At 39.6% G+C, this 26,778-nt stretch overlaps 2 protein-coding genes across 2 annotated transcripts in view; both read left to right on the top strand.

Annotated features, from left to right (window-relative positions):
- CUBN (cubilin) overlaps positions 1–21,731 on the top strand; it is a 183,301-nt gene extending 161,570 nt beyond the window's left edge. The window contains exons 57-67 of the mRNA XM_042817375.1: positions 3,165–3,365; positions 4,973–5,102; positions 6,009–6,226; positions 15,544–15,749; positions 16,654–16,816; positions 17,304–17,512; positions 18,167–18,314; positions 18,444–18,625; positions 19,730–19,895; positions 20,776–21,011; positions 21,421–21,731. Coding sequence (XP_042673309.1) covers positions 3,165–3,365; positions 4,973–5,102; positions 6,009–6,226; positions 15,544–15,749; positions 16,654–16,816; positions 17,304–17,512; positions 18,167–18,314; positions 18,444–18,625; positions 19,730–19,895; positions 20,776–21,011; positions 21,421–21,528 — 1,967 coding nt within the window. The 3' untranslated portion in view covers positions 21,529–21,731. The remainder of the gene's footprint in view (positions 1–3,164; positions 3,366–4,972; positions 5,103–6,008; positions 6,227–15,543; positions 15,750–16,653; positions 16,817–17,303; positions 17,513–18,166; positions 18,315–18,443; positions 18,626–19,729; positions 19,896–20,775; positions 21,012–21,420) is intronic.
- A 2,521-nt stretch (positions 21,732–24,252) lies between these two features.
- RSU1 (Ras suppressor protein 1) overlaps positions 24,253–26,778 on the top strand; it is a 99,682-nt gene continuing 97,156 nt past the window's right edge. The window contains exon 1 of the mRNA XM_042816764.1: positions 24,253–24,395. Within this exon, the coding sequence (XP_042672698.1) occupies positions 24,378–24,395 (18 nt within the window). The 5' untranslated portion in view covers positions 24,253–24,377. The remainder of the gene's footprint in view (positions 24,396–26,778) is intronic.

The following is a 26,778-nucleotide window of genomic DNA, read 5'->3' as shown; positions in this document are numbered from 1 at the left end:
GTTGACATCAAAAGGCCTCGAAGGCAAATGAGAGCAGAAATTTAAAGAAACACATTCACATCATACCAAGTAATTGATCTTCACAGCAGTATTTGGAAGAAATCTTGTCAAAGCTATCAAACAAATGTACAGTAATCGTGATTGAAAATTACTGTTTCTTGGTGAGAGTTAGAGGTATGCAGAAGGATAGGAAAAAGCGTGTCTAAAAGATAATAGCTAGGCAAGTAACTTAAATTTATTTATTTAAAGAACTAGACAAGTAACCAAGAGATCCAAATATTGACGTAGACCTAATTAGGGCAGGTAAAATAATGAGGCTATCCAGAAAGAAGATGTGAGGGAAGACTAGAGGGGAAGAAAGCTCTCCTATTAAATGATTTTCAGAGACAAAAATAAGATTTTAGTCTGAGCAGAAAGAGGCCTGGCGGAGGGAAGTAGAGATATGTAGTCATCAGGATAGAAACAGTAGTTGCATCTGCCATTGGAAATGTAATTATAAAAGCTAATGTGGAGATGAAGAGAGGACAGTGGGAGAGGAGATATCTGACTGAATTCTCACAGATGTATTAGAAGAGAGGAATACAGTAATGCCAGAAGGATGAGCAAAGGCTCTTAGCAGGCAAGCTTTTATGAAGAAAAGCAGAGCTGGCTATGTGAAAAGTGTATGTCATCTCACAGAGGATGTGGGTCTGACATCTGGCTAAGAAAAGATCTCTGGAGACTCATGAAAAAAGTTCCATTGTAGTGCAAGGGACAGAAGTTTCTCTAGAAAAGATCTAAGATAGAATGAGAGTAAAAGAACCCCAGAGAAGAATTGCTGATGATGTGCTGAATATGGTTAGAGTCTGGAAGTGTGACACAAAGAGATAGGACAGAGGTTGAGCATTATTTGCAGAATAAAGCATTGCAGCATGGTGAGAAATTAAGAAAAAAATGTGAGTAAACAAATAGAGAAAACAAGATAGAGATCAAACAATCATCGACACTGCCAAGAGTGATAAATCATCAGTGATGTTGGCCTAAACAAGGACGATTCAAGTCCAGAAATCAAACCTCTTGCCCTGTGCCCTGTGTGGTATTACCATCTTAGTCTTTTGAGTTCAGAAACTCAAAGCAACCTGTGATGGACATTGTAGACCTTTGCTTTCCTGAAAAAACGTTTATCCTTCATTGCTTTCTCCAAAGAGTTTTCAGAAAGAGGTCTGAGTTGCTTTCTCTAAGCTTTCCAATTCTCAGATTGCAGTTGTCTCAATTTCATTTTTTCCATTTCTTTGTATTTTAAAATTATGGTGTTTTTTTTAATTATATCACATTATCAAACCTTTTAATAATAGAATGGGATATGAAGGATGTTTTTACTTTGTATTTAATGATGTAATTAGTTGTGTTAGTTGTTTCCATCTTAGTAGCTCTTATCAGATTTGAACTAGTGCCATATTTCACTTCTGGCATAATTATGGAGGATATTAGAATACATCATCGTCATTTGAGAGCAGAAGAGATTTTAAAACTAAATCTCCAGAGAGGATCTAAAATATATCACACTGCGCTCTCTGTCATTTGTGTAAATCAGAATGATCCCTGATTCCTCCATTCCTGTTTGTCATCCTATTCAATACAAGCCATCCTGATTTCCACAACAGGAAGTAGTGTGTTTTGGCTGGACAACCTGCAGGAATCCTCTGCAACAGTAGGCCCAGCATCTCCTGTTAAATTTAGATAATTCCTGATTAATCCTTTGCAATTAAAGTAACTGTCCCATTGCTGCTAATAGATTACAAAATATCACAACTTCAGTAAGCATGTGACACAACAGCTTCTATTATACTCACAGACAATGAAGAAAAAAAGTAATAAAACACCCCATTGTTGCATAAACATATTAACTGATGGAGTTTTATTTTCAGTAGATGCTCTGTGCTTCTCACAAACAGCACTAATCCAGGTCCTTGCATAACTCATGGCTCCTTGTTTGCTCCCATGATACCCAGCTGCTCCAGATCTCACCATACATCCCATAATCCCTGGGTGCCACCACCTCCTCCCCATGCCCATGGCTTCCAACACAGCAGAGAGGTGGTGATGTGACCCTGAGCTCCCAAGGTATGAGTGGCTGGTGCTTGGCAGGTCCCTCCCCGAACCCACAGCCCTTACACAGCTTGGTTGTCTTTGGGGGTGTTCCTGTGGGACTCTTCCTCAGCTACTGAGCTCCATGAAACTTACATTACTAACATGTTTGAGTTGAATATGAGTGCAAGTGGTGAAGTGGATAGAAAGTCAGGAAGATGGGGCAAGGAGTTGGACAGGACGGCTCATTCCCCCAGAAAGCTAACTGCAAATGAGAAAATGAAAAAGTAGGGGGAAAGATTCCAGGATACTACCTTCCCCACTTCCATTTTTCTTAGTGCTTCTGAATAGACAGCTTTTCACTCCCCTTAATAACTGTACTTGACCTGATCCCTGATTGCTCCTGAAAGTCTTAATTTCTTTTCCTGATGATTGGTCATCTTGAAATCTCCACTGACTGCCACAGTTACAGCATTCAACTGCCAAACTTCCAGATTAAATTTTCTTATTTTTCGATCTTGTAAAGCAAACTGAAGAATCTGAGTTTGGGTACCCCGAAGTCTGGGGGAATTCAAGAGAGAAAGAAGTCAGAGCCAAAATATGTTAGTATATGGATTATTATTATTATTATTTCATTTTCCCAAATTCTCAATCATATAAAATTCCCTACATTGAGTAATTCTACATTGGGGAAGATAAAGTGCCAGGTAGTAGGTTGCCTGTACAGAAGGTACATTGTTTTCATCAGCAGAGGGAGTCTCTAATTTCATCAGGTCCTCTCATATCCTCCTAGATGGTGTTCACTCAGTTACAAACTGCCAAGAACTAAAAGGGTTTGAAGCATTGTCCAGATGATGTGATGTGCTGGAGATAAGATCAATCTGATGTTTTATATACATATGAGGTCCCTTTGCCTTTTTGTCCTTCAGTTTTTCTGCACCTTAAAAATTGACATTCACTTTCTCAGCAAGCAAATGAGATCTTGGAATGGAAAGTAATAAAAATGTAATTCTTATCCTGTACGAGTTCTATGTACTTGCAGCTCAATAAATCTCAAGGAAAATATGCTAATACTTTTGTGTTGTGTATCCATGTAGCTCCAGCGCTCTTGAGCAGAATCTGTCTTTATGATGGAGTAAGCATCTTCAGGGGCACCAGGGTTACCCCACACCCTGTCATCACGTTCTGTGGAAGTGAGGTCCCTGAGCCTATCAGTGTCTTTGGGCCTATGCTGCTCAACTTCTACACAGATTCACACGTTGTAGGCTTTGGGTTCCAGGCAAGGTATAGAACAATTGGTAAGTGCCTTACCTTTGGAAATACCTTAAGTGGATGTAGGTTATTCATGTGGTCCGGGACATGTGGGGCTGTTTGTCATGGACTGATGTTTTGTCTTACTGTCTTCCTTTCAAGACACAACATAAGGCTAAAAACTGAAACACTTTGCTGGAAAAAAGTAATGTAGGTTGTTGGTCTTATTGTTTCTGTTTTTTAAGATTATGTTTAAGAAGAAACATCACCAGATATTCAACTGAAGCTACTTAAAAGATTCTGTTACATACAGGAGGGTGGTTTTTACTAGAACTACCTTATACAGTGCAGGAGCCAGAAAAGGATTGTTAAATGGAACCACCTGTATGCCCCAGTTGATGATCTTCTTGCAGTGCCACTTATCAATGTAAATAAAAGTCAGGATCTAGATATATTTTTCTTGTGTAAGAAAAATTTTCACCAAACCTTTTTGTCTTTCACATGTGGTCTCCTCCTTTTTTTATTAAAGAGGAAATGTGTACTTGAAAAAGAATTTTTCAACTAGTTTAATATTTGGATCTGTAGGAAAATAAATATCACAAGAGATTAAATTTATTTTCAAAATCAATTGTAATATTTTGTAGGTTTAATTTCTAGAGACGCTGGTTTGATTTTTGAAGGTTATTTCATTTTCTGACTGCATAGAAACGGATGAGCTCTTAGCTTTGGTATTTCCCCTAATATATTTCTCATGTTTAAAGCCTCAACAAGAAGCATTAAGTTAAATATGTTGTATAAAATGAATGGCCTGATGCAGCTAAGAAGGAGAGAATGGCACTGAAAGATGACAATGTGTAGTTATTCATGAAAAAGACCTTCATAACACACTCAAGTTAATTGCTGCTATCTGACTTGTGACTTCTGACATTTGAGAAATATGACTGCAGCCTTATAAGCATGTTGCTGTATACAAAGCAGATTCTAGTAATTAACATTCCTCTTCCCTCTAATAGTATTGTTTGCTGGGGAAAAAAAAAAAGGGAAAAGGCTTCCCCCCTCTAGTGTAGAATAATGCTGATTCTTTATCCTCCTGGCTCCCGTCCTTTATCTGCCAGTGCACCAGGATGCCAGGCGACTGCAGCTGAGGAGTTGAAGCTCTGCATCCAGTAGTCCTGTAGGGGGGGCTGCCTTTGTGAAGGTGATAGCCTGAGCAAAAGCAAGTCCTTTGGAACATGAAAAACTGCATGTGTGTGTGTGGCTTTGGGCTATTTATCAACAGGATGCAGGGAAGCTTTTTTTTTTTTTTTTTTTTTTTTTTTTCCTCCTCCAAGTTAAGATTATAAAATAAAGGCTGAAGCTAACAATGGAGATTAGAATTGGTTTTATAACAGTTTTTGTTCCCTCAAGCACTGAAGCTGGGAACAAACATTAGCCCACATCCTGGTCTCATTAGCATCTGTGGTGTGAGCCCAAACAGTGCCCTCCACTCCCAGCTGCAGTTCCATATGTTCTGAGCACAGCCATCCCTCTCCACTGTGAGCCCCAGCACAAGCCAGGCAGGGACAGTCCCCAGGGTCAGTGGCATCTGGAACTATGAGATTTGGGATCCAGCTGGGATTCAGACACTGATCACTCCTTTCTGTTTCCCCTACAGCTTGTGGTGGCACTTTCAGTGGCTCTGTTGGCGTTATCAGCAGTCCGGCCCATTCAGTTCTGGATTATCACAACGATATGAACTGTTCATACTACATCACAGTTGGAAGTGGAAAAGTAGTGGTCCTCAAGTACGTAATCACAGTTCAGCTTGTCATTAAGGTGACGGGGTGGTGTCTGATTTCAATTAAAGACAGTAATGATTGACAATTTTCCCTGTCTTTCCATTTCTAAAGGAAATGAGATATATCTACTGAAATCACCTTTTATCAGAATCCCTCCCATCTTTCTCTGTAACTGATACGCAGAACATCACCATAATTGTAGCTTCTCGCTTTGGCTAACAAGAGGACAAAAACATTGTAAAAATACAGCTCACTTAGTTAAATTCTGTCAGCCTTTGGGAGTTACAAACCTGCTGTGAATTGATGTAAGAAAAATTCAATTTTATTAGAAGGCCAATGCCCCCCTTTTAGCCTAAGTAAAGACATCCAGCCCAAAAGAGTATACTCCTGAGTGGGTGCTGTCCTGCCTGGAATGGACATGGGGTTGCTACAAATTGTTGACATTAAAAAATAAGGTAGGTACATTCTTCTGTCAGGTATATGCTGACTGTGCATTAGGAGGTAATTTCCCAGCTAAGTAGTAGACCCAGGTGGCCTGCACTCAGCCTTCATTTCACATGCCTCTCACGTACTCAAGGAAATTGCAGGGTAAGCAATTTGCAGAAGTGTGAGAGGGCATGTTTACACAGGGGAGCTCTGGTTCTTCATAGAGAGCTGAAGTGTGCTTGTATTGCAAGGGACATAGTGGGTAAGGGTCACTATTTATTTGGAGGTGTTTTGCCATGCAGTTAATAGTTCTGCTTGTTTTTTGGGGTTTTTTTTGAACAAAAATACCTTTGGTGTCTGTTTATGTCTGGCTTTGGTTGTTGCTATTACTTATGCTTTTCCTCAAGCCCTAAAAAGCCCTTAAAATCCTAAGAACAGGATTAGAAATGAAAATGTCATATCTAATGCTCCAAGTGTATTTTATAGATTCAACAGCTTCCAGCTTGAAATATCTCCCTCCTGCTACAAAGATTACGTGGCTGTATATGATGGCTCAGATACTCATGCTCCTCTCCTTGGGAAATTCTGTGGATCAGAACTGCCTCCAAATATTAAAAGCTCCGGTAACCAATTGTTCCTGGTATTTCGTACGGACTTCTCTGGATCAGACAGAGGATGGAAAGCATCATTCAGGGAGACTTTAGGTAAGTATATTATCAGACTCAGACCTCAACAATCTGCTGGTAAGTGACTTCCTTTGGTGAAGAGCTGTTTTTGGTCTCACTCACTAAACACTGAATGGTACTGGAAGCAGAAAAATGTTTTTGAGCTTGTCAAAATTGAATTAACTAAGCAAGACTAAGATTATAGCAACCTGCATTCCATCCCTGTTTCTTAACTGATTCATTTTATTCTTTGTTAACCTTTTCCTGCTTCTTTGAAGGCACAAGCATTTCTTGAGTGAGTGAAGGTTTAGCAACACCCACAGACTGCAAATCTGGTAATGCCTGACCACTCTCATTTTTCAGTGTTGAAAGGTTGATGGTGCCCTAAACCTATTCATTTCCTTGCAGTTCACCTCATACACTTCTAATAACTAAACTGTTAAGATCAGCTAAAATTAGGGTTTCCCCCATACACAGCTGTGTTTATCTCAGCTGACTTGGAGGATCAATAGCTGACCCCCACATGAATGGGATCATAATGAGAAGGCACTGGATATTGAATGTTTTGGTGGACATGAGCCAAAGGCTAGATGCCTACCTGTGCGACCAATTACAGGGTACCTGCTTTAGCAGGGGGGTTGGAGCCAGAGGTCCCCTGCGATTAATTCCCTTAAAAATGCTTAAGCTCAGAGGTCTATTTTTAAGGTCACGTTTTAAAAGGATTTTTTTTACCTTCTTAAAACATCTGAATTGTTTAAGGATGATAAGCAACAAATGATTATTGCAAGTAAATTGATGTCATTTCATCACTTCTAGTTTCTTGTGTAATTAACTCAATGTGTTTGTGATTAGAAAGAAGTAATTGTCTGGTTTAGAAAGCTGGCACTTGGACAGTTCATAATGAAAGGCTTTGTGGTAGGACAAACATGGTCTTCTGCTGAGTCATTGAATCCCCTCCCTGCCCCTAGCCAGCGACTTTCTCACTTCATAGAGTCTGAGAAAGTATTTACAGATAAGAAAAATAACTGGATCTACAGTCTTTGCCAAAAAAAATATTCCCACAGAACCGCATGGTCATTACCATAATTAACTCTTCTTTTTCATGAATCGCAGTAGTTGCTTCAGTAGTCTTTAAGACCAGTCTTACGGACTTTTATTTTCAGTGACATAATGTTGTTTCATGTGTTGTTGTCTTTAAACTATCAGGCATCCATTGTCAGAAATCTTCCAAAGCCTGGGCTTGTGCTTCCAGAGTGAAATCATCAGGAACTCCCCAGGCTCTTGCTCTTCCTGTTGGCATATAGTCAATTTCTATAGCCTCTGAATTTAGATTTATTTGTATAACTTTTCAGAAATCCTGCTTAAGCACACAACAGAACACAAGTCGGGCTTTCCCAGTTAACATCGTGTCTGGTTATTTCCTTAAGCAAGGAAGTCTTTTATGAATAAACTTTGACACCTACTAGTCTGTTTTTCAGAGGGACATTTTTGCAGGCTCCCAAGTAAAGAGAGGTTGCCAGACTTACTCAGGAGCAATGGATTTGCAAGCTGGAAAAAATGGCCATGTGAAGATGTGGGTTGTGTGACGAAGTGCCTGTAGTGGTGAGATGCTTAATGGTAGGTCTGCTTTCTCCTCTGTGGGAAACAGGCCACACCAACTAAACCACACAGCCTTTAGGAAAGATTCTGACAGTCCCATGCCAGTGTGTGATGGCCAAAAAATAGAAAAGTATGTTATAATAGGGAAAAATGAGTCATAGTCCTACAAACTTTTGCTGTTTGATTTGTCTGGGATATAGATCCAGGAAAATTTGTGACACATCTTTGTACTATGAAATCTGAGATTCTGCTTCAAATAAAAGCAAATAAAACCAAAATAAAGAGCACAATATTCTGTAGTTACTCTAGGGAAGCACAACAGGATAACATAATTATTGAACTCTGCTTAGTGTTGTGAGTGATCCTGATTATGCACTGGAAAGAAGCAAGCAGAAACAGTAAACCCATTTGTAGCAAAACAAGCTATTTCCTTTCCTCACAAGCTCTTCCAGTTTCTTCCCTGGTGAGGCTTCTGTCAAGGGTACAGCCAAAATCCAGGGCTAAGCACTGTTCATCTCTTGCAAATTTTATTACTAAGGAGACATTCTTATGGCCATTAGAGGGGGAGAAATACAGCAGATGAAATAGGAAACTCAAAGAAGTCTAGCAAGATCTATAGTAACCAGGCGTTCAAGGAGTTAAACATGAAAATTGCTTTCACCATGCTACTCCATATGCTCTGCAGCATATTGCTGAATGCACATTTCACAACCAGCATGCCAGATGTGCTCTCAAGCTGAGTTGGTGAGCTGGGGCTGACTGGAGCATCTCAGCCTGCTCCGAGTGTTATAACTGTGGAAAGAAGCACTCATCTTACTAACCTTTTTGCTGCTTTTGTTTGCAGTCTGTAAAATGAGAATTATACTTCCTTTCCACTGTGAGTGTGTGCTCCTCCAGGCAATCAATAAAAGGATAAGAAAAGATAAATCAATACCAGCTTAAGGCATTTGGTTACTTGACATGTCTGTGAAGTAAGAAGAGCTAAGATCTCTTCCCTAAAAGTGAGGTCTGCATGTTCTGAGTCTGTGACTTGACCAAAGATCTCCTGATCATCTCTATAGCTGTAAGGGGAGACCTGATGTTCTCAGCTGACCCTTGCTGGCAGGGACAGAGCCTGCACACACCTCAGCCATGCCTGCTGTGAGTTTGTGCTTTGGTGATAAATAGAGCTTCTGCCTATTCCCATCCAGCGGTGGGGTGACCCTCTAACCTCTCATAGTATATATGCTCTAGGGCATATGATATCAAGGCAAAGAAGAATTCTAAGATTTTGTGTGGGTCTTTGTCTTGTTTTTAATTTAAAGAATCGGCAACCCCTTTCAGGAATTGTATTGGTGGCCTTATTAACAGCACATCATTTCATCTTGGCAGCCCTCTGTACTTTTGTGCATAGCCCCATTTTCTCAGTATCAAAAAATATAGCATGTTCTAAACCATCAAAGAGGGGTGTAAAAAGTTTCTGAAAGGCAGGTCTGCTCACTAAGGTTGTTTGAGGAAGCCACAAGAATTTGCAGGAAGCAATGTTACACATGGTTAGATATGTGAGTTAGGCCAGAAAGCTCTTCCTGAGCTTTCATCAAACAGGCAGAAGGGAAACTGAGCTGGCAGTGGTGGGGAAGGTGGGGTGGAGAGGCTTAGGAAGATTGCCTTCCTTTTCTCTGCAGCCCTAGGTCCTGTTTAGCTAAAAGCTGTAGTCAGATCCCTCCTCTCCCCTTTTCTATGCTATCTCTTTAAAGCGAGCAGGAGGAATTCACATTTAAATTTTGTTAACAAGCGGTATGTTGTACTTCATTAATGCCAATGCCACAACTTGTTTGCATTACCTTGGAGCTTACCAGATAATGGCCACAACTCCACTGCACTAGACCCTGCACAGACAGAATAAAGCAGCAATCTGCTGTCAGAGTTTGTGATTTAAACACAAGTCAAGGAAAAACAGATTGGTATAGACAGGCAAGAAGAATAAGGTGGCAACAATGAGAAAACTCGTGATGTATGCTCTAGGGCAAAAGAAATGCCCTTGGCAACCATCAGGCTGCTGGAATGCAAGAGAAGTCCTTAAATACCCCATCATCTGCGAGGGAGACTGGCAGCCTGCTCATAGTCTCATTGTCCTCCTTTGGCTCTGTATTTCCCTCAAGGATCCCTAAGTCCTTTTTATTCAAATGAGCATTTCAGACTATTAATTATTTTACATAGGAAAAAAAAGCGCAAGCCAGCAGAGTGTAGAAGAAAAATATTCTTAAAAAGGAATCTTCTCATTTCATGTATTAGAAAAATGTTAGAAATTAGAATTAGAAAAAATGATACATAACTCATAAGTTATCTAGCATGTATATTGTAGAAGTTTAACTGTATGCTTTTCTTTCTGACCAAGTGTTCTGTACCTTACTTGATAAATTACTCAGAGGTGTCTGCCTTCCTTTATGCTATTAGCTGTGTATTAAATTACTTGTTTCCTGCTTGGAACACAATACACTAAGTGTCTGACACTGATGCTTTCCCCTAATGAAATTAAAATGTGCTTTTTAAAAAAATAGACCCAGTAGTTTTTTCCACAGTACTTTTATGCTATTTTATCAACAACAAATTTTGCTTAGTATAGGTCTGCATCCATTTCTGTCTTGCAACCCAAAACCTTGGCTTACTCTGTATTCTGTTTCTGGGTGCAGATTTACATGAGTGCTCAGCATGCACAGTTCTCCCTGATTTCATTTGAATTGTTAAGGATTGCTGGAAAAAAAAAAAAAAAAGAACATTTTTGAATGGGCAGCAAAAAATGTAAAATGTTGGTTGGTCATCCTGCTGCACAGGGAGGGGGTATGTGCTGTTTTGTGGTTTATTTCTAAATTCTTGAACCAGCAGTGGTAATTTTTTGTACTGATTTATGTCCCTGGGACTGGTTTCCAGAAATCTATCTGGAGGTACCAAATGTGGCCTCAGAGCCCTGTCCTGCAGAGGCCAGCTGGGAAGCTGTGTGCAACTCACAGGTCTTCTAGGAAGGCTTTCTTTGGGCGTTTGATTCACACTGTTCAACCAGTTATATTACACATATATTACATGTTTCAGGTTCATGACACTGTCATGACTTAACTATGATTAGCTTATTCTATTAAAACAGTGACTCAGTTGTGGCTAATATCTTCTTTTGATCCTATTATAGTCCGTGAAAATATCAACATCCATAACAAATTCAGAATACCTGTTTAGAAGACAATCACAATCCCTGGACCATTTCTAAATGTATTTTGTGGCTCAAATCTCTGTTAAAAATATGCATCAGTATGTACTGGGTTGAAATTTCTCTCAATTTAGAAAGTATTTGCAGTCTCTTCAACCGTTCTGCAAAAAAATACATCTGTTGAACTTAGGGACAGTCTACATATGCCTCTCAGAAATGTCAGCTATTTAGTGCCTGTAACATTTCTTCTCCCAAAGCAAAGTAAGGAGAAGCAGTTCACAGACTCAAACTGGCTGTCAAGAAGAAAGGTGGACATTTAAATAGGAAATTTCTGAGTGATCTGAAAAATGAGGTGAAAATTTATTTTGGATGCAGTGGGCAAATGTAACTGTGTAGTAACTAAAGGTTAAAAGATGATGGGATTCAGATAAAGGCACTCAGGTGTAAGTCAGTGATTTCTTCAGCTGAAAATGTGTACTCCCATGCATACAAACAAAGAACAAGGAGACGTTTCTGGTTCATACTGCAGAAACGAGATCTGCTAATGCCTGGGCAGCTGTGATGCCAACAAGTACATTAATGCAATATTAGCAAATGTAAAACTGAGGCCAGACAGCCTGTCTGCATCTGGTCTCCAGGCAAACATTGAGGAAATGGTTGGGGTGGTACTACATTACTGTGTTGCAGAACTGGGATGGGCTTGCATGGAGCGTGGCTGGGCTCATATTTGGGGTGAGCTAAGAAGTCTAAAACCTTGAGAGTATCAATTTAATCTGAGTGCATTTGTGAAATCTTGTTGAAGCAAGAGCTGGGGGCTTTGCAATCTTAAATATATGTCCCCACTGCCACGCCATCAAATCAGTGAAAAACCTTTCTCTTCGAAGGTGATGCTGAGGTCTGGAAGGAGTGAAAGCCTTGTGGTGAGGCTGGCCTTGCCAACAGGCCTGCTGCCTGCACAAAGTCATGGGGCCTGTACAGTGGCTGCCAAACACACCAACTGACCTCAAAATCCCAACTTGTGATGGTTTACCAACCCGTAGTATCAGCTAAGATGAAGAATGGCAGTACAACTCCTCCTCCAGTCTTATGTAGTTCTTAGTGTTTGAAGGCAGAATCCTACTGAGCTATGAACTGATTACTACAACCGTAGTCCAGCCACTCCTCTGCACTGAAAATAAAACATGTTAGGAATGAAACATCAGACTTGAGTTATCCTTGCTTATTCTGATTTTTCAGAGTTCTCATCCTTTTAGTTGAAATCAAATGTGATTCAGAAATCTAGGAAAGGTTCTCATTACTATTCCAGAAGAAGTAGGAGGGCTATTTGAATTTTGCTGTCTTTTTATGCACGTTTGTGGAATCCATTTAGTAAGAAGAGAAGAACAGTGTTAGCTTTTTATGAAATGTCTTTGGTTTAGCTGTTTCCAATAGAGGTAAAACTGTTCAGCAGTTTGCATCCGTACCTGTACAAATGAACCTCACCCTTGGCTATGCTTCAAAGGTATGCAGCTTCAAAGACTCATCTTCATCTTGACTCTGTGTCTAGGGGATGTAACTCTTCGAGCAACGTGTGCTTGCTCTCTGCTGTAATTATTTTTATTTGCCATAGGGAATCTTCAGTCCCTTCTTTCCTGAATGGTTCCTCAGCCTTTTAGTTTCATTAACGCTTCCCACCAAAAGCAATTAATGATGACAGTATGTGTCCTAGTTCTGATAATTTGTGTTCTCTGGCAAGTTGTGTATGAGGAGGACAGGATTGCAATGTGATTTATGATGACCCTAGATTTTTAAATAATAAACCAGAAACTGAAACGAAACAGTCGTCCATCTGGCCCCTCAAAAATTGTTCTGCAAGGTACATTTCTCAGTATTTTTTATCATATTTAGCTTTTAATGACAAAGAGGCTGTTCTAAACAATTAACATACTTCTGTCCTGGCTTTTGCCTAAATTTAACTGTGTTTTGTTCTGGCCATGTTAGCCAACAGTGAAAACCATTCCGTCAATGATCACGAGGATGCTGGATGGCAATTAGTTGGCCTTCTGTGTGGGACTGGTAATGATTTTTAAGACACTGAGATGCAACCTCACTAAAATGAGGTGCAATTGGATTTCTCTTGTAAGAATTAGTTCTCCTTTTGCTTGCAAATGTTCCCCAGATATGCACACATTCACTGTTCTGTAACTTCTAGTGGTTGCAATCTGATGTGTAGTTGATTAGTAGTGAAAAACACCAAGACAGATTCTCAGCAAGAGCTGCCCTTTATTTGGTTGGTTGCAGGGCTACGTGCTATCAGGTCAGCTTTCGCTGCAGACATTATTCATGATGTACCATTCTGTGACTCACTCCTGGCTGGGGAGGATTGTGAAAGCCAATGATGAAACCTCATTTTTATTAACCATATACTTTACTTTTAGTTATTTATCTTCCCTGTGTTGCTGTTATTGGCTATACCAAATAGAATTCATTTTCTTACAATAAGGTTTTGACTTGTTTCTCTGTCTTGGCTTGTTTCTCTATCAGGTCCTTTTTATGTGCTGTATACATATATGGTTTATCTCCGTGTTGATTTTTTTGAGATATCTTTATAGTTGCACAGCTAGCCATAAAGGGCATCACTGAAAAGGTCCAGGTGTTTGGTACCCCAAAAAGGGGCAATCCAGCAGCACTGACAGCTTTTCTGTTGCACTGCTCTGTGGCAGTTCTCTGATTCCTGTTGCAGTGTTCTGGCTGGCACGTTTGCAACTCCAACCATGAAAAGGGTGAAGGGTGGCTTCGTAAGACAATCTGACCCATATGCCACTAAAGGTTCAATATTGCAGGGCTGGAGGGACAGAGTACGACCTATGGCAAATGACTGTATGCTTAATGGTTTGCTTAGTACATTATTCTGAGCAGGAAGCGGCTCCAACAAGGCTGCTTTGGGAGGACCAAATAAATCACGTAGAAGGGTGAATCCAGAGAAAAATACAATGAAACTGCATTCTTAGGGCCAAGGCAACCTCCTGTCTGACATTTTACTCCTTCCTAAGGATATCTGTGAGAACGTGAACATGATTTATTGGTCATGATTCTCCCACTGTTGCTCTCAGATTCTACAGCACTATGGGAATTAACAATAACACTTTTCCAAGTTTCCAACTGCACTGCTGGAGCAGCCCACAAAATTGGACTGCAGTCTATTAATTCCTGATTTTTTCACTTTGTAATCAGTCTCTTCTATTCATTTTTAGCTATAGCGAAAGCTTAAATCTCATGTCATCAAGATTTTGGTTTAAGCAATCTTCTTTCTAGGGTGGAGACTTTCCGGCTTTGGTTAGTAGGGCAGCATGACATTTATCCTTACTCACTCTGGTTTAACTATTGCAGTCTTGCAAGACAGGGTTGTCTCCAGCCCATGGTTGCTGATGCAATCCCGATATTTGGACGCTGATTTTACACCAGAGGGATCTTTTGTAATGTCATAGCTTAAGTAGTGTGCAGTTTTGTGTGACTGGAAATATATCAGTGGGTCAAGGTTAAGTCGCTGCAGCCAGGCAGGCAGATTTTACACACACAGATGAAATTCTCCAGCGATGTTCGTATTGCCTGTATTGCTGTAGCCTCTTTTGATAACGTAATTCTTCCAAAAGGGATCACTGCAGGAGACATCAAACTGCTTGCAGTTAACCTTCACCCCGTACAGTTTGCAAACGCTCTTTCTCTGACTCACAAGTAAGATTACAAACCATACTTTGTTTGAATTCCTGTGCTAAATAAGTGGCCAGGAAACCCCACAGAGACGGGGGAAGGAAGCATACAGTAAACAAACTGATCAGTTACTAACCCAGCTCTGCCTCTGGAAATCAAACTGCCGAAGAAAAAAGGTGTTTAAAAAAATCCCTTTGGATAGTCTGTATTTTTGCTTGTGTGTAATTAGACACAATAAGAGGGTTCTGGTCTTCTGTTAACGGGTTTTGTCCAAAAGTCATTTCTTTCAGTGTGGCTGAAATCATTGTAGGGTTCAGCTGTTGGCAGTGAGGAGCTCGAGTTAGGGACTTAGCTCTGAATGCAGTATCAAAATGAAAAGAGCCTGCTTTTCTGAAGGGTTCTAAGCTCCCACAAAGTGAAACACTCCCAGAAATAACTCACTTTTAGATAGATTCCTGAATATGAGTCTGGGCCCCAGAGTGAGACTGCAAAATTCGATCCCACATCATTGAAGATGTATTATAAAAACAAGTAACTTCCTTTTTCAGCCAGCTATTCAAAGGCAACCAGTCAGTGCCCCCTACTGTCCAAGTGTTCGTACTAGCAGGTAGGAATTACATCAAAAAAGTCTTCTAGCCGCGGTTCTACTTGATTCTGTCCTCTGTCTTCTGCTAGTCCCTTTTTAAAAATATGTTGCTTTATTTTCAAATGGATAATGGTGCCTAATGCTGTTTCTGTTAAAATCCTTTCAATGATTCAATTACTAATTGTGAGACAGGATAGTAAAATGCTGCAGCACAGAAAAAGCTGTTATCTTGATATGAAATTTCTGAAGATTAGATGAATGCCAGGAGTGGCTTCTAAAAAGCTTCTGCTTCTTCAACAGGACCTCAACATGGCTGTGGTGGCTACTTGACATATTCAGCTTACAGTTTTGGTTCTCCAGTCTCCAACGTGAGCGGAAGATATGAGAGAAATCTGGATTGTGTGTGGGTCATAACTGCACCTGTAAACAAGCTGATCAACCTCACCTTCACCTCATTCGTGCTGGAAGCTCATGTTGCTCAGACCTGCCAATATGATTATGTCAAAGTAAGATAGCTGCGTGTTTTAACAAAAAACTGTCAGAGAGATACAATCCATAATCCTCTCCATATGACTGAAACTTAATTAATAGAAAATTACCTTATGAAGAAATTAAGTTGCTTGATACAATTATAGTTCTTCAATAGGTTAGATAATGACTACAGATGACATCCTGCACTTTTGGAAACCAGTGTTTTAATGTTGTTATGCATACAAGCTTCTGTACTTACACTACCTGTACTACTGCACTTCCTGAGTATTGAATTCACAGAATAGAAGCAGAACAAAACTCAATCACTTTGGAAGTAATTATGAGCACCCACTGTGTTCCCAAATTGTTTGAAAAGACTTTAATTTGTAAAATTTTGAAGCTGCTTTTCTGGAGATTGGTGTATAAAACATAAGATAGTTGATAAAATGTTGCAAAATAAGATGCACCAAGGGGTGTTAAGAGTGTTGAGCATTAGAAATTTTCGGTTATGTGAGGGATGAATTCTACATTTTCATAGAATCATAGAATCACAAGGTTGGAAACAACCTTCAAGATCATCTAATCCAACCACCCAAATCATCCATTTTGGTGAATAAAATCAACCTTTATCGTAGAAAAGTGCTTAGAGATTACATCTAAAAAAGAACACAGTAGTCCAAATTAAAATAGAATACATTTTTGATGGATTTGCTAAGACAGGACCAGAATGTTCCATAATGAGATTTTCACTATCCTGCAGAATGAGTTAATATGGCAGTGAGTAATTGTAGTCATCAAGAACATCCTGTTAAAGCACAAGAGCACCTAATGTGCTTTCAAGTAAGAGAAATTGCAATGTCAGGAGAGGTCAGAAAACTTCATTTCTATTTCTTTGTTTTTCCTAAACTATTAGTGAGTTGTATGCTTTTCTTATTCTAGCTTTATGATGGAGGCAATGAAAATGCCAACTTGGTTGGTACATTCTGTGGATCTACAGTGCCAGCTCCTTTTCTTTCTACCAGTAATTCCTTGACTGTGAAATTTATCACAGACAATTCTGTGCAAAGAGAGGGTTTCAATGTTACCTACACCACAGTGGATCGTAAGTATATATTACTCATATATTTATGCATCTATATATTGTTGTGACTCTTTTGTGAAAATATGTATTATTTAAATAATAAGTTATTAAGATTTGTTCCAGGCACAGGGCCCAGGCAATTGCAGAGGTAGTCCCTGGTACAGCAGTACTCAGCATCTAATAAGCAAGCTGAAAGCAGCACTGCTGGTTCCCCTGTGCAACTGTCTTTGGTCTTGGCTGGTTGTGGGGTGGATGCACAAGGAGTGCAAAGCAGGAACACCCTGTCATGAGCTGTTAACACTGGTATTACAAATAAACATTTATCTGGTTTTTGTAATGCATTGACACAACATTAGAATGTGTTCTACTTATTTTTTTTTTCCTTCTCGAGTGTAATAGGTAAACACAGGAGTATATTGTCCAGAGTAGTTTTGTTTAATAAATAAATGTCATTCCTCAGTTTGAAGCATTTTCAGTCTATGATGCATTTATTATTTTTTTTAAACAGGATTATGTGGAGGAACGTATAATGCAACTTCTACCTCCCTAACTGCAACGTCTCCTAACTTCCCCAGTGAATATCCACCATTTACTCTCTGTACTTGGGTCATTGATGCCCCTCCACAGCAGCAGGTCAAGGTGGTGATAGAGACCTTCCACCTCCATTCCAGCCAGGATTGTTCTCAGAACTACCTTCAGCTCCAGGACTTACCACTGGTAAGAAATTTACGGTCCATATCATTCCTCATTTGCATTCAGCTCTCCTCACTCTTTTCAAAGAGGACAAAAACTCATTGTTTGATAATAGATTAGTTGATGATTCATGCCAAGGATACATCCACAACATTAAGCATTATGCCCCACTTACACTGATTTCATGGAAGCACACTTACACGCACTGAATGTAACCTGATAAGTATTTTATAATTATTCACAGTTGCACCAACTAGCAGAGCTGCTAGGTTTAACACCCAGAACCTACAGACCAACAACAATCTTTCATAGACTAAATACACTTCCTTCCATCCAAGAATTCACTATTCATGCCAGGAAGAATGTTTGTAGGAAGCACTAGAGGAAAAAGAAAAAAAAAGTGCTTAAGAAACACAACTGTGTATGTTCACTGTATTACATTATTCCAAATCTTTGCCTGTTTTTCACTTAAGTTGTGAAAATACTTGTTACACTGGATTTGCTTCACATCATAACTGAACATATAGTATTGAGATATTAACAAGTTATTTCCTTGAGAGCTGTCAAATGTGATTGCCTGAATGATCTGTAAGTGCTAAAATAATTGTTTACCTAGAGTCTGATAAATAGAAAACTGCTGTATTACTACTTAGAAGTTTGTGATGTGTTGAATTCTAGCACAGCCAAGGATCAGCCCATAGATTCTGTGGCACTGAAACTTTGCCAGTCCCTGAATTTTATTCTCATGATCGCACTGCCATCGTGACTTTCAAATCAGATGAATACAGGATTAATAATGGAGTCAGATTTACCTATCAAGCTACAGGTAAGCTTGAAGAAATGTCAAGAAAATCTACTATTATAAAAAATCTGCAGTTCTTTTTGTTGATTCCATGCAATGAGAAGCAGTACAAGATCCTGCAAAGCCTACATTATTTTAATTTTCTTACTCTAGGTTGCAGCAGAGAGTATAACCAGCCATTCGGTTACCTGAAGAGCCCTGGCTGGCCTGGTCGTCACCCCAACAATATGGATTGTTCTATCGTTCTGCGAGCTCCCCTGAATCACACGATTTCTCTCTTTTTCCATGCTTTCAGTTTGGAGGACAGCATCCAGTGTTCACGTGACTTTCTAGAGGTATTAAGACAATGTATATACGTGTGTGTGTGTTTGTGTGTGTGAGCCTGAGTCAAAATGTGATGAAGGACATTAACAGGGTTGACTGAAGTATGATCTGAACTGACATTAGGACCTACCATATTGTTAAAGTTTTATGGTGAAAGATACTCAAGTACTGTAGCAAGAGGTTAAACATACACTATACGAAGTTTAAGACCAATGAATGGTTTTGTTATCAGAAAACTTATCTTTAATTAACTCGTGTTGATGTTACCCAATTTCAGAGCAAGCCGGGTAGTTTTTACCTCATATTAACATTTGTGCATGAACAGAAAGCATAAATCTGAGTACTTTCATTCCAGCACCAGATTCTGTCTAACTGATATTTTTCTTAAAAAGAGATATTTTTTCCCTTTTTGTTGGGGCAAAAAAAAGAGATCTACTAACAAGCATGGGATACTTGCAAAAGCCCTTTGTTGCAGGAAAAAGCATATCCTCTGCACGGTCTTTACTCTGTCATCCTTGTTCAGGTCTTCTCCACATTTTGTCAAATGACAAAAATCCAATGTCTGTGGGAGAATCATTATTAATTCTCCTTTAATATCCTCTTTACTATCTCAAGAAATGGATCTGAACTCCACTATTATTGGAGCTCAAAAAAAGCACCAGATTAAATCTGAGGTAGGTAATATGAGCTGTGTCTTAATGTGACCAGAGAAAAGAGTGATCTGTGGAGTAAAGCATTAATCTTTTCATCTGGAATAGTAACTTTTCTTATGAAAAGTAAAACATGGATTTGAATTTCAAGAGCACATCTTAGCTCCTAGCCAATCAGTTCTTATTAGTCAGAAGATGTACCACACCATAAAATTTAGCTACCAGTTGCAGATGATATTAGTTCTGTGCAATTGCTCACAAAGCTCAGACGGTCTGATTAATAGTGTCTTTTCTCTTCTCTGCAAGAAGATAGTAGGAAAAATAAAAGTATTAAATGATAATTATAGTATGCAAGCAAGTCTATTATATAATTTGCACCGTGCTTGCATCACTGCATAATTGTAGTTGTATATAACTGGCATGAGGATTTAATGTTGGCAATGTTTTTTTTTGTGTCCCTTGCAGGTCAGAAATGGGAGTACTATGCAGTCACCACTGCTTGGCAGGTTCTGTGGAAACATTGTGCCCAGTCCAATCTTCCCCCAAAATCATGTTGTTTTCCTTCGTTTCAAGAGTGATATTTCTGGGGCTCATGATGGATATGAAATTACTTGGACATCATCACCAAGTGGTAAGATTATAATAACAAAGTGATTTCTTTAACCGACACTATACGGAAGGAAAACACAGACAGGTGGAATCCAGCCTGCTCATCTGGGGCCCTGACTCATCAAAACCTAAAGCTTTCCCAAGCACATAGCTGACCCTGTTTTCTAGTGTTGAATTTAGCAACCTCAGAGGATGCAGTCCACTTAAACTGGTGATGTACGTTTCACTGAGAGGCCAGAAAACATCAGGAATATCTATCTTGAGATGGTGATGGTGGTAATGGTGATGGTGGTGACTCAATCTAGCTCAGTTGTGATAGGCCCTAAGATCTAGATGCTGCTGAGCCTGAAGAGGACTGACATTTTCTCCAAGAAAATAATTTAGCTAAAATGCTGTACAGTGACTGTGTAATAGGCCTATTCAAAAATGGCGTATGAAATGGGGGTGAATAGCTGGGTAACAATTTGCTCTTGACATTAAGTTACTGAAGAGAGCTTATGGTCTGCAGAAAAGCACTGCAGAATAATTTTACAGTATTGGGTGATTTGGTAAGGAAGAGGCAAATGAAGTTCAGGATAGGAAAGAATTGATGAAGCAGATGGAAGAAAAAAAAAAAAAAAAGACAATCCTAACTTCACCTACAAAAATATGGTTTCTGAGTTGATTTTTAGCATTCAGCAACATCCAGTGGCGTATGATGATCCTTCCATAATGTCAGGCTGCTGAAGCTAGCTAGAGCTTCACTTTGTCTCGTTGGATAAGTGCTCTTACCTGTGTTCACTGTTCCAGCTCAGTGTCTCTCCATTTTTCAGTGCTACTAGTAATATTGTACTAACGTACTACACTGTGTAGTATCTTGTGAAACTGAGTCTCCTCAGCTAATTAAGCATCTCTATTTCCAGGATGTGGAGGAACATTATACGGCAGCACTGGCACATTTGCTAGTCCCAGGTACCCTGCGACTTACAGGAACAACACTGACTGTGAGTGGGCCATTACTGCGCCCAAGGGACGAATTGTCACAGTGAACTTCGATTTCATCAGCATTGATGACCCAGGGGATTGCAGTAGCAACTACCTGATCCTTTACAACGGGCCAGATACCAGCTATCCTCAGGCTGGGCCATACTGTGGGGTGGTATGTATTCCCTTATGCCTATGACCCTGTAATTGGCTAAAATTAGTTTTACTGCACCGTACTTAAGATTGTTTCAATAACTTTGGCATGAATTGTGTACAAGCGAGCAGAGGTGAACGCATAAGGCTTCTGTGGCATCTTAGTAGCCTTTCTCTATAGACCTTACAGCGACATCTAGAGGGTGGCATCATCGAGCTTTTTTTTTTTCTCTAAATTCAGTTGCTGTATTTGTGATTAAAATGTTCTTAACATCCTATGGGAGAAATGTGACAGCAGTACCTAGCACAGACATGAGATCTCTTCAATCAATGACTGAATCTATACCCCACCTGTAGCACTGTGATTGGCTTTTTCACAGGATCTTGGTGTTATGTAAAACTTTTCAAATCTTTTTTGTCTTTAATTTTAGGATACAAACATTGCTCCATTCACTGCTACGACGCATCAAGTCTACGTAAAATTTCATGCTGAGTATGTGACTTTACCATCAGGATTCCGGTTGAGCTGGAGAAGCTAGAATGTCCTTTAAGAGAAATATATTACCGTTCCTTGCTATGCAGAAGAGACTTTAGTTTGTAAAATACATTTGAAACCCCGTTCTGATAATTGTGACTGAAGTAAGGCCTTTTGAAAGTTACTGTAAGTACAGCTGTTAGGAATTTCAAAATTCTGTCAAAAATGTGACCTCTCGTATTGAAAATAAACTGGTTTTGAAACATATTTTATTATATTCTTCTTTATCATTTCAAATGCTTTTGTAAGTGTGCAAAAAGAAAATTTACAATTAATGCTATGAGAAGTTAATTAGCCAGGATAAAACTTAAAATATTCAACATAAAGCTGTTAAGAGGAGCTAGGATACAAAGTTATCTTCAGTTAGTACTGTAGTTCATGTCTGTGTTTCAACCATTTCTGAAAAATCACAGAATCGTGGAATCATTTATGTTGGAAGAGACATTTAGGATCACCAGTTCCAATTATGTTAGCTAAATCATAGCTAACGTTATTCAAACTAGAATAAAATCAGCCTTTGCTAAAACTGGCCCCTGCCCTGTAGCCATTTACACATATAAGCTGAAGAGCCGAAGAACTTCACATTTCTGTCTCTATATTTATCACATCAGATATGTAGACTTCAACATCTATGTTGTAACCGCATTTATAAAAAACTTGTGAGACTTGTGGCGAAAGTATCACCTTCCTAGGCAACTTGTGGGCAATTTTAGACATTTTAAAAATGGATGTAATTTCAGAATAGGGCAGATACCAAACTATCGATTGGCTTTTTACTAACGCTAGTTTGCTCTCTCCCCAGGCTGACACACATCTTGTGTCACAAATGCTGTTGGGATATACAGAGAACACTGGTTCACTCATGGAAATTTCTTAAAGAGATTGTTGCAGTCACTGATTATAAGTTACAATGGAATTGTTAATGGCAGCTCTAACAAACTCTGGAAATTCTTAGAGGATTTCCTGGTGCATATCAAAAAAAGCCTAATTACACAAAAATACCAAACATAATAGCTGAGGAGCCATCCTACTTAAAAGACAAAGCAGAAAACAAAACAAAAAAGGGCAAAAATGTAGATGACATGATGTAAAACTCAAAATACTCATCATTCTGCAATTATCTGGTAAGGTATGAAGGAGTGATATCTGTGAACTCCCACTGGTCAAGTAAATGAGACATAAGACATGGGTTTAGAGCCTTCTAATATGAAGAAAAATCTAGCTTGGGTACAGGTGATACACCTGCTAACGTGCCAAAATATAACATGGAAAAAGGAGCAATATCTTTATTTGGATCAAACTAGGAAACTGCTGTGTTCTCTTGAGCTGCAGGCAGACCATAAAGTTCCTCTAATGGGGGAAAACACAAAAGAGCAAAATTAAGTGTCCCAGATCTTTTTCAATACTCCAAGCCGAGCTGATTTCATATTAGAAATCAAGAAATAATACAATCTCTGTCCATAAAGTTTATTAAAAACCTATAAAAGGGCACCTAAGAAAACAAATTCATCTGAACTGTCTAGAGATAAAACTACAAAATAAGCTCTAAATATAAGAATTCATAAGACAATGTAAGTACAGTTAAGCATGGCTTCAGCTGGTTTTCTGCAGATATCAGGAAAGAGTTTATTTTTTCTAGGGGATGACTGGGACTGGATGTCTTTGTGTACATCCATCGTGCTTTTGACCTTCTGATGAATCATTGTGGATTTGGTGCAGTTGGGACAGGGCAGATGTGGTTGCTGGCTCTTGCTGCTGGATGGGTGGTGACATCAGCATTAGATTTTAGGCAAGAATATTGTGTTTTTGCACTTCAGCAGCCTGCAGCTCTGCTCATCTGGAAGCTGTTGGTGGAGAAGGGCAGATCTCACCCAGGCAGCTCTCTGCTGCTTCAAGGCTGGCCAAGTACATTCCTTTCCCATGTGGACAATGAGTTCTCTGACAGGCTGAACCTTGGTCTTGCCAAGAGTATGACAGTCCAACACACTTAATAGAAATCCGTACCTACTTTTAATTAATTAAGTTCATTAGTGGCTTTTTGCAGCTGATCTTGGTCACTCGTCATACAGTTTATTGACACACGGTTTGTTCCCCTGAGGAGACCCCTGGCCCCATGCTGGCCTGCCAAAGCTTTTGGTTGTTGCACAGTGTTTGGCTATGATTGGTGGGAGGCCAGTTTTGGCAATGCAGCCTTTGGCCCTGAGCTCCACAGGGAGGGCTGCAGTAAAACTGAGCAGTGTGTTGAAATCTTTACTTCATAAAAACAGATTTCACTAAGAGAAAAATCATATGTCACTTTCAAGCAGCTGAAATGCTTTCAGATAATTTTTTGATAAAGATAAATACTGATCTTGGTATGAATTTTGGTGATAATGCCAAACAAAATTTATGGAACCACTGAATTTCTGCAGAAAGAAGAAAATCTGAACACCACAAAGGAGAGAAGAAGAAATCTGTAAGATTAATATGTTTTAAAAATCTAACAATAAGTAATGCTTGGTACAACTTTAAACGTTACAGCTATACTTCTGCATAATTGTATTTACATGTGAATAATATGCATGGGCTTCTGTAAAAAACTGAAAGTCCTGCAGAGAATTAATGCCCACGAAGACTGCTGAATGAAGCTGCTGGTACAAGGTTCAATTGATCTGGCCCAACTGACTCTTGCCAAAAATAGTCAAAGTCTAAAATTAGGGTAAATTATCAAACCCATTCTTTAAAAAAAACACAAAACAGGAAGAAAGTAACTCACTGTTGTCCTCTAGCATCTTACGTGAGCAACCACAAGAGAAATACCACTGCAGAGCTATTAAAGTGAAGGTCTTTAAAGGAGAGAGCTGTTGTCGAGACATGTTTCTGTCTTGGAAGGTAAGGAATAATTTAAAACACTTTAAAATGATTGCATGGCAAAAGCAAACTGGAACAACTAAACATGTAAACTTCTGAAAAAGGTCTGCTATTTGCAATGTACAGTTCAAAAGGCAAAGACTTTGTTTAATATGATTATGGCTTTGTTTCACAATACTGCCAGGAATATGGTACCAGAAAAATGCTTTTATGTTTCTGCATGTTGCTGACTGGTTTATAGATCATGCTATAGTTGTGAATACTGCATCTCTGTCTTGTAAAACCTGCATGGCTACAAATCTCTCCACTATAAAAGGCACAGTACAGATAATCAATGTCCATGCTATCACTTTATAGAGTCAGATTATTTTTTTTACTTGTGTAAATTTTCTAGATGTTGTTATATCTACTTATTAAAAAAAGTATATTTTAGGTGACAGTTATATATGAATGGTAAGAACTTCAAAGACTAAGGTTTGAAAACATCCATAAAGCATTTCTGAATTGCCCTTCCTATGTGGTGGGGCCATTCTTTGTAAACAATGAGAAGTAATAACAGAATGAGTTCATTTGAGCTATGAACGAAAGGAGAGAGAATATATACAGCTACAATGCTAAAAAAAAAAAAACAAAACAGTGCTGTTCAATTTAAAACATTCACCAATTCTAGTTAAATATTCAAAGCATTTTGACTGCAGAACTGTTTTCAGTTGGCTCATAAAGCAAAGGAGATGTCTCAGTTTTCCACAGTAACTCGAGATAAGTGTCCTAGGCACCAGAATTTAGATATTTAGTGTAATTATTTTTCTGTAGCAGCCAAACTAATACCACAGAAATATTTGGCAGTCCTGATTAAAGGGAAATGTGATAAAAATTAGTAGCGTTGACTGCCATTCATAATAAGAACAATAGCAACAACACAGGGCTGCTAATAAATGATGCTTAAAATGATAATAGCTGATAGCAGAAATAGAGGCCAAAGTATAGTAGTTTGCTTTAATAAGGCAAAGATCAGCAAATAAACATTGTGTCAGTTATCACACATAATTAGTCTAATTTTGTCAGATACATTTTTAGCAGCAGTGCCTAGTAGTGGACAACTGTTTTTGCAGATGCATGTTGCTGTTCTAATATACTAACCCTAAATCAGAATGTAGTGTTTTTTTGGAGGAAAAGGAAACAATAGAATAATAATGCATAATTGGACAAAGAGGAATGGCTTGAAACTAAAAGGACAGATTTAGGTTAGATTTCAAGTGGAAATTCTTTACTTGGGATGGTGAGGCACTGGCACTGCTGCCCAGAGCTGTGGTGCCCCATTCCTGGAGGCACTCAAGGCTGGGCAGGCTGGGGCCCTGGGCAACTTGAGCTGGTGGGGGCAGCCTGCCCATGGCATGTGGCTGGGTGGATTTTAATGTCTTTTCCAACACAAGACACTTAATAATTCTATGATTTCCTTGGTTACAACTACCTCAGACAGCCACAGGAAAGGCAGTGTTGGACCCTCCCCTCCCTTTGCTGCTTCTGATCATCAGTGTCAGCAGTGACCAGAGCTGAGAGGGACAGTAGAACAAGCAGGAGGCAAAGCTCAGTGCTGTGTGCTGGGAAGGAATGCAGGGAGGTAGCTGCCCATCCTTGCAACAGGACTCACCTACTTTAACCAGCTGTCCTAAGACATGTGCCCACGGGCAATTAATCTGGCTAAGGCTGTGAACATCCTCTGTAAGAGAACAGTGAGCACCGAGCTCATTGACTGCTGGCCATAGGGCATTTCCTCAGACAGGAGCGTGGCACGGGTTTGTGCTCCTGCAGACAAAGAGGAGCGGTGCAGCTCGCTGGTATCCTTGGGACAGCAGAGCCCTGCCAGGCTGCCCCGAGGCAGCCCTTCAGGAAGCGACTCCGTGCAGCGAGCGCCATCTCGCGATAAATGTGGTACTGCATGTCAGCGATAAAACATCCCATTTCTTAGCAAGGAAAAGCTAAAATTATACCCATAGCAATGCTAAGCCAACATTTCAGGCTGGAAATGATGAAAACGTTCTCAGAAGGAGCGGTGGGGCGCTGGCACGGGCTGCACGAAGAGGTGCTGGAGTCACTGCCCCTGAGGGCTTTCAAGGAACGCGTAGCTGTGACACTGAGGGAAGTGGTGGGTGGGCATAGTGGGAATATGGTGATGGTTGGACTAATGATCTCTTTTTCAACCGTGATGATCCTGTGATTTGCTGGTTAAGACACCTTTCCGCTTATCCTTGTTTTTTTTGTGGAAAGGCTATGGTTCCCAGTGTGCGTCCAGGCTTTGGGTCATTTTAGAGACGGAGTCGTTAATTGCTTTGAGCTTCTCTATGTGAGGAATGACAGCGAGCAGGACATCCCAGCCCTGACCCGCTCAGGTGCGTGTGCACCA

The sequence above is a fragment of the Centrocercus urophasianus genome, unplaced genomic scaffold (assembly GCF_019232065.1).
Source record: "Centrocercus urophasianus isolate 14NV4802_14NV808 unplaced genomic scaffold, USGS_Curo_1.0 seq_16, whole genome shotgun sequence".
In the NCBI taxonomy this organism is placed as follows: domain Eukaryota; kingdom Metazoa; phylum Chordata; class Aves; order Galliformes; family Phasianidae; genus Centrocercus; species Centrocercus urophasianus.
This window is presented reverse-complemented; position numbering and strand designations above follow the sequence as displayed.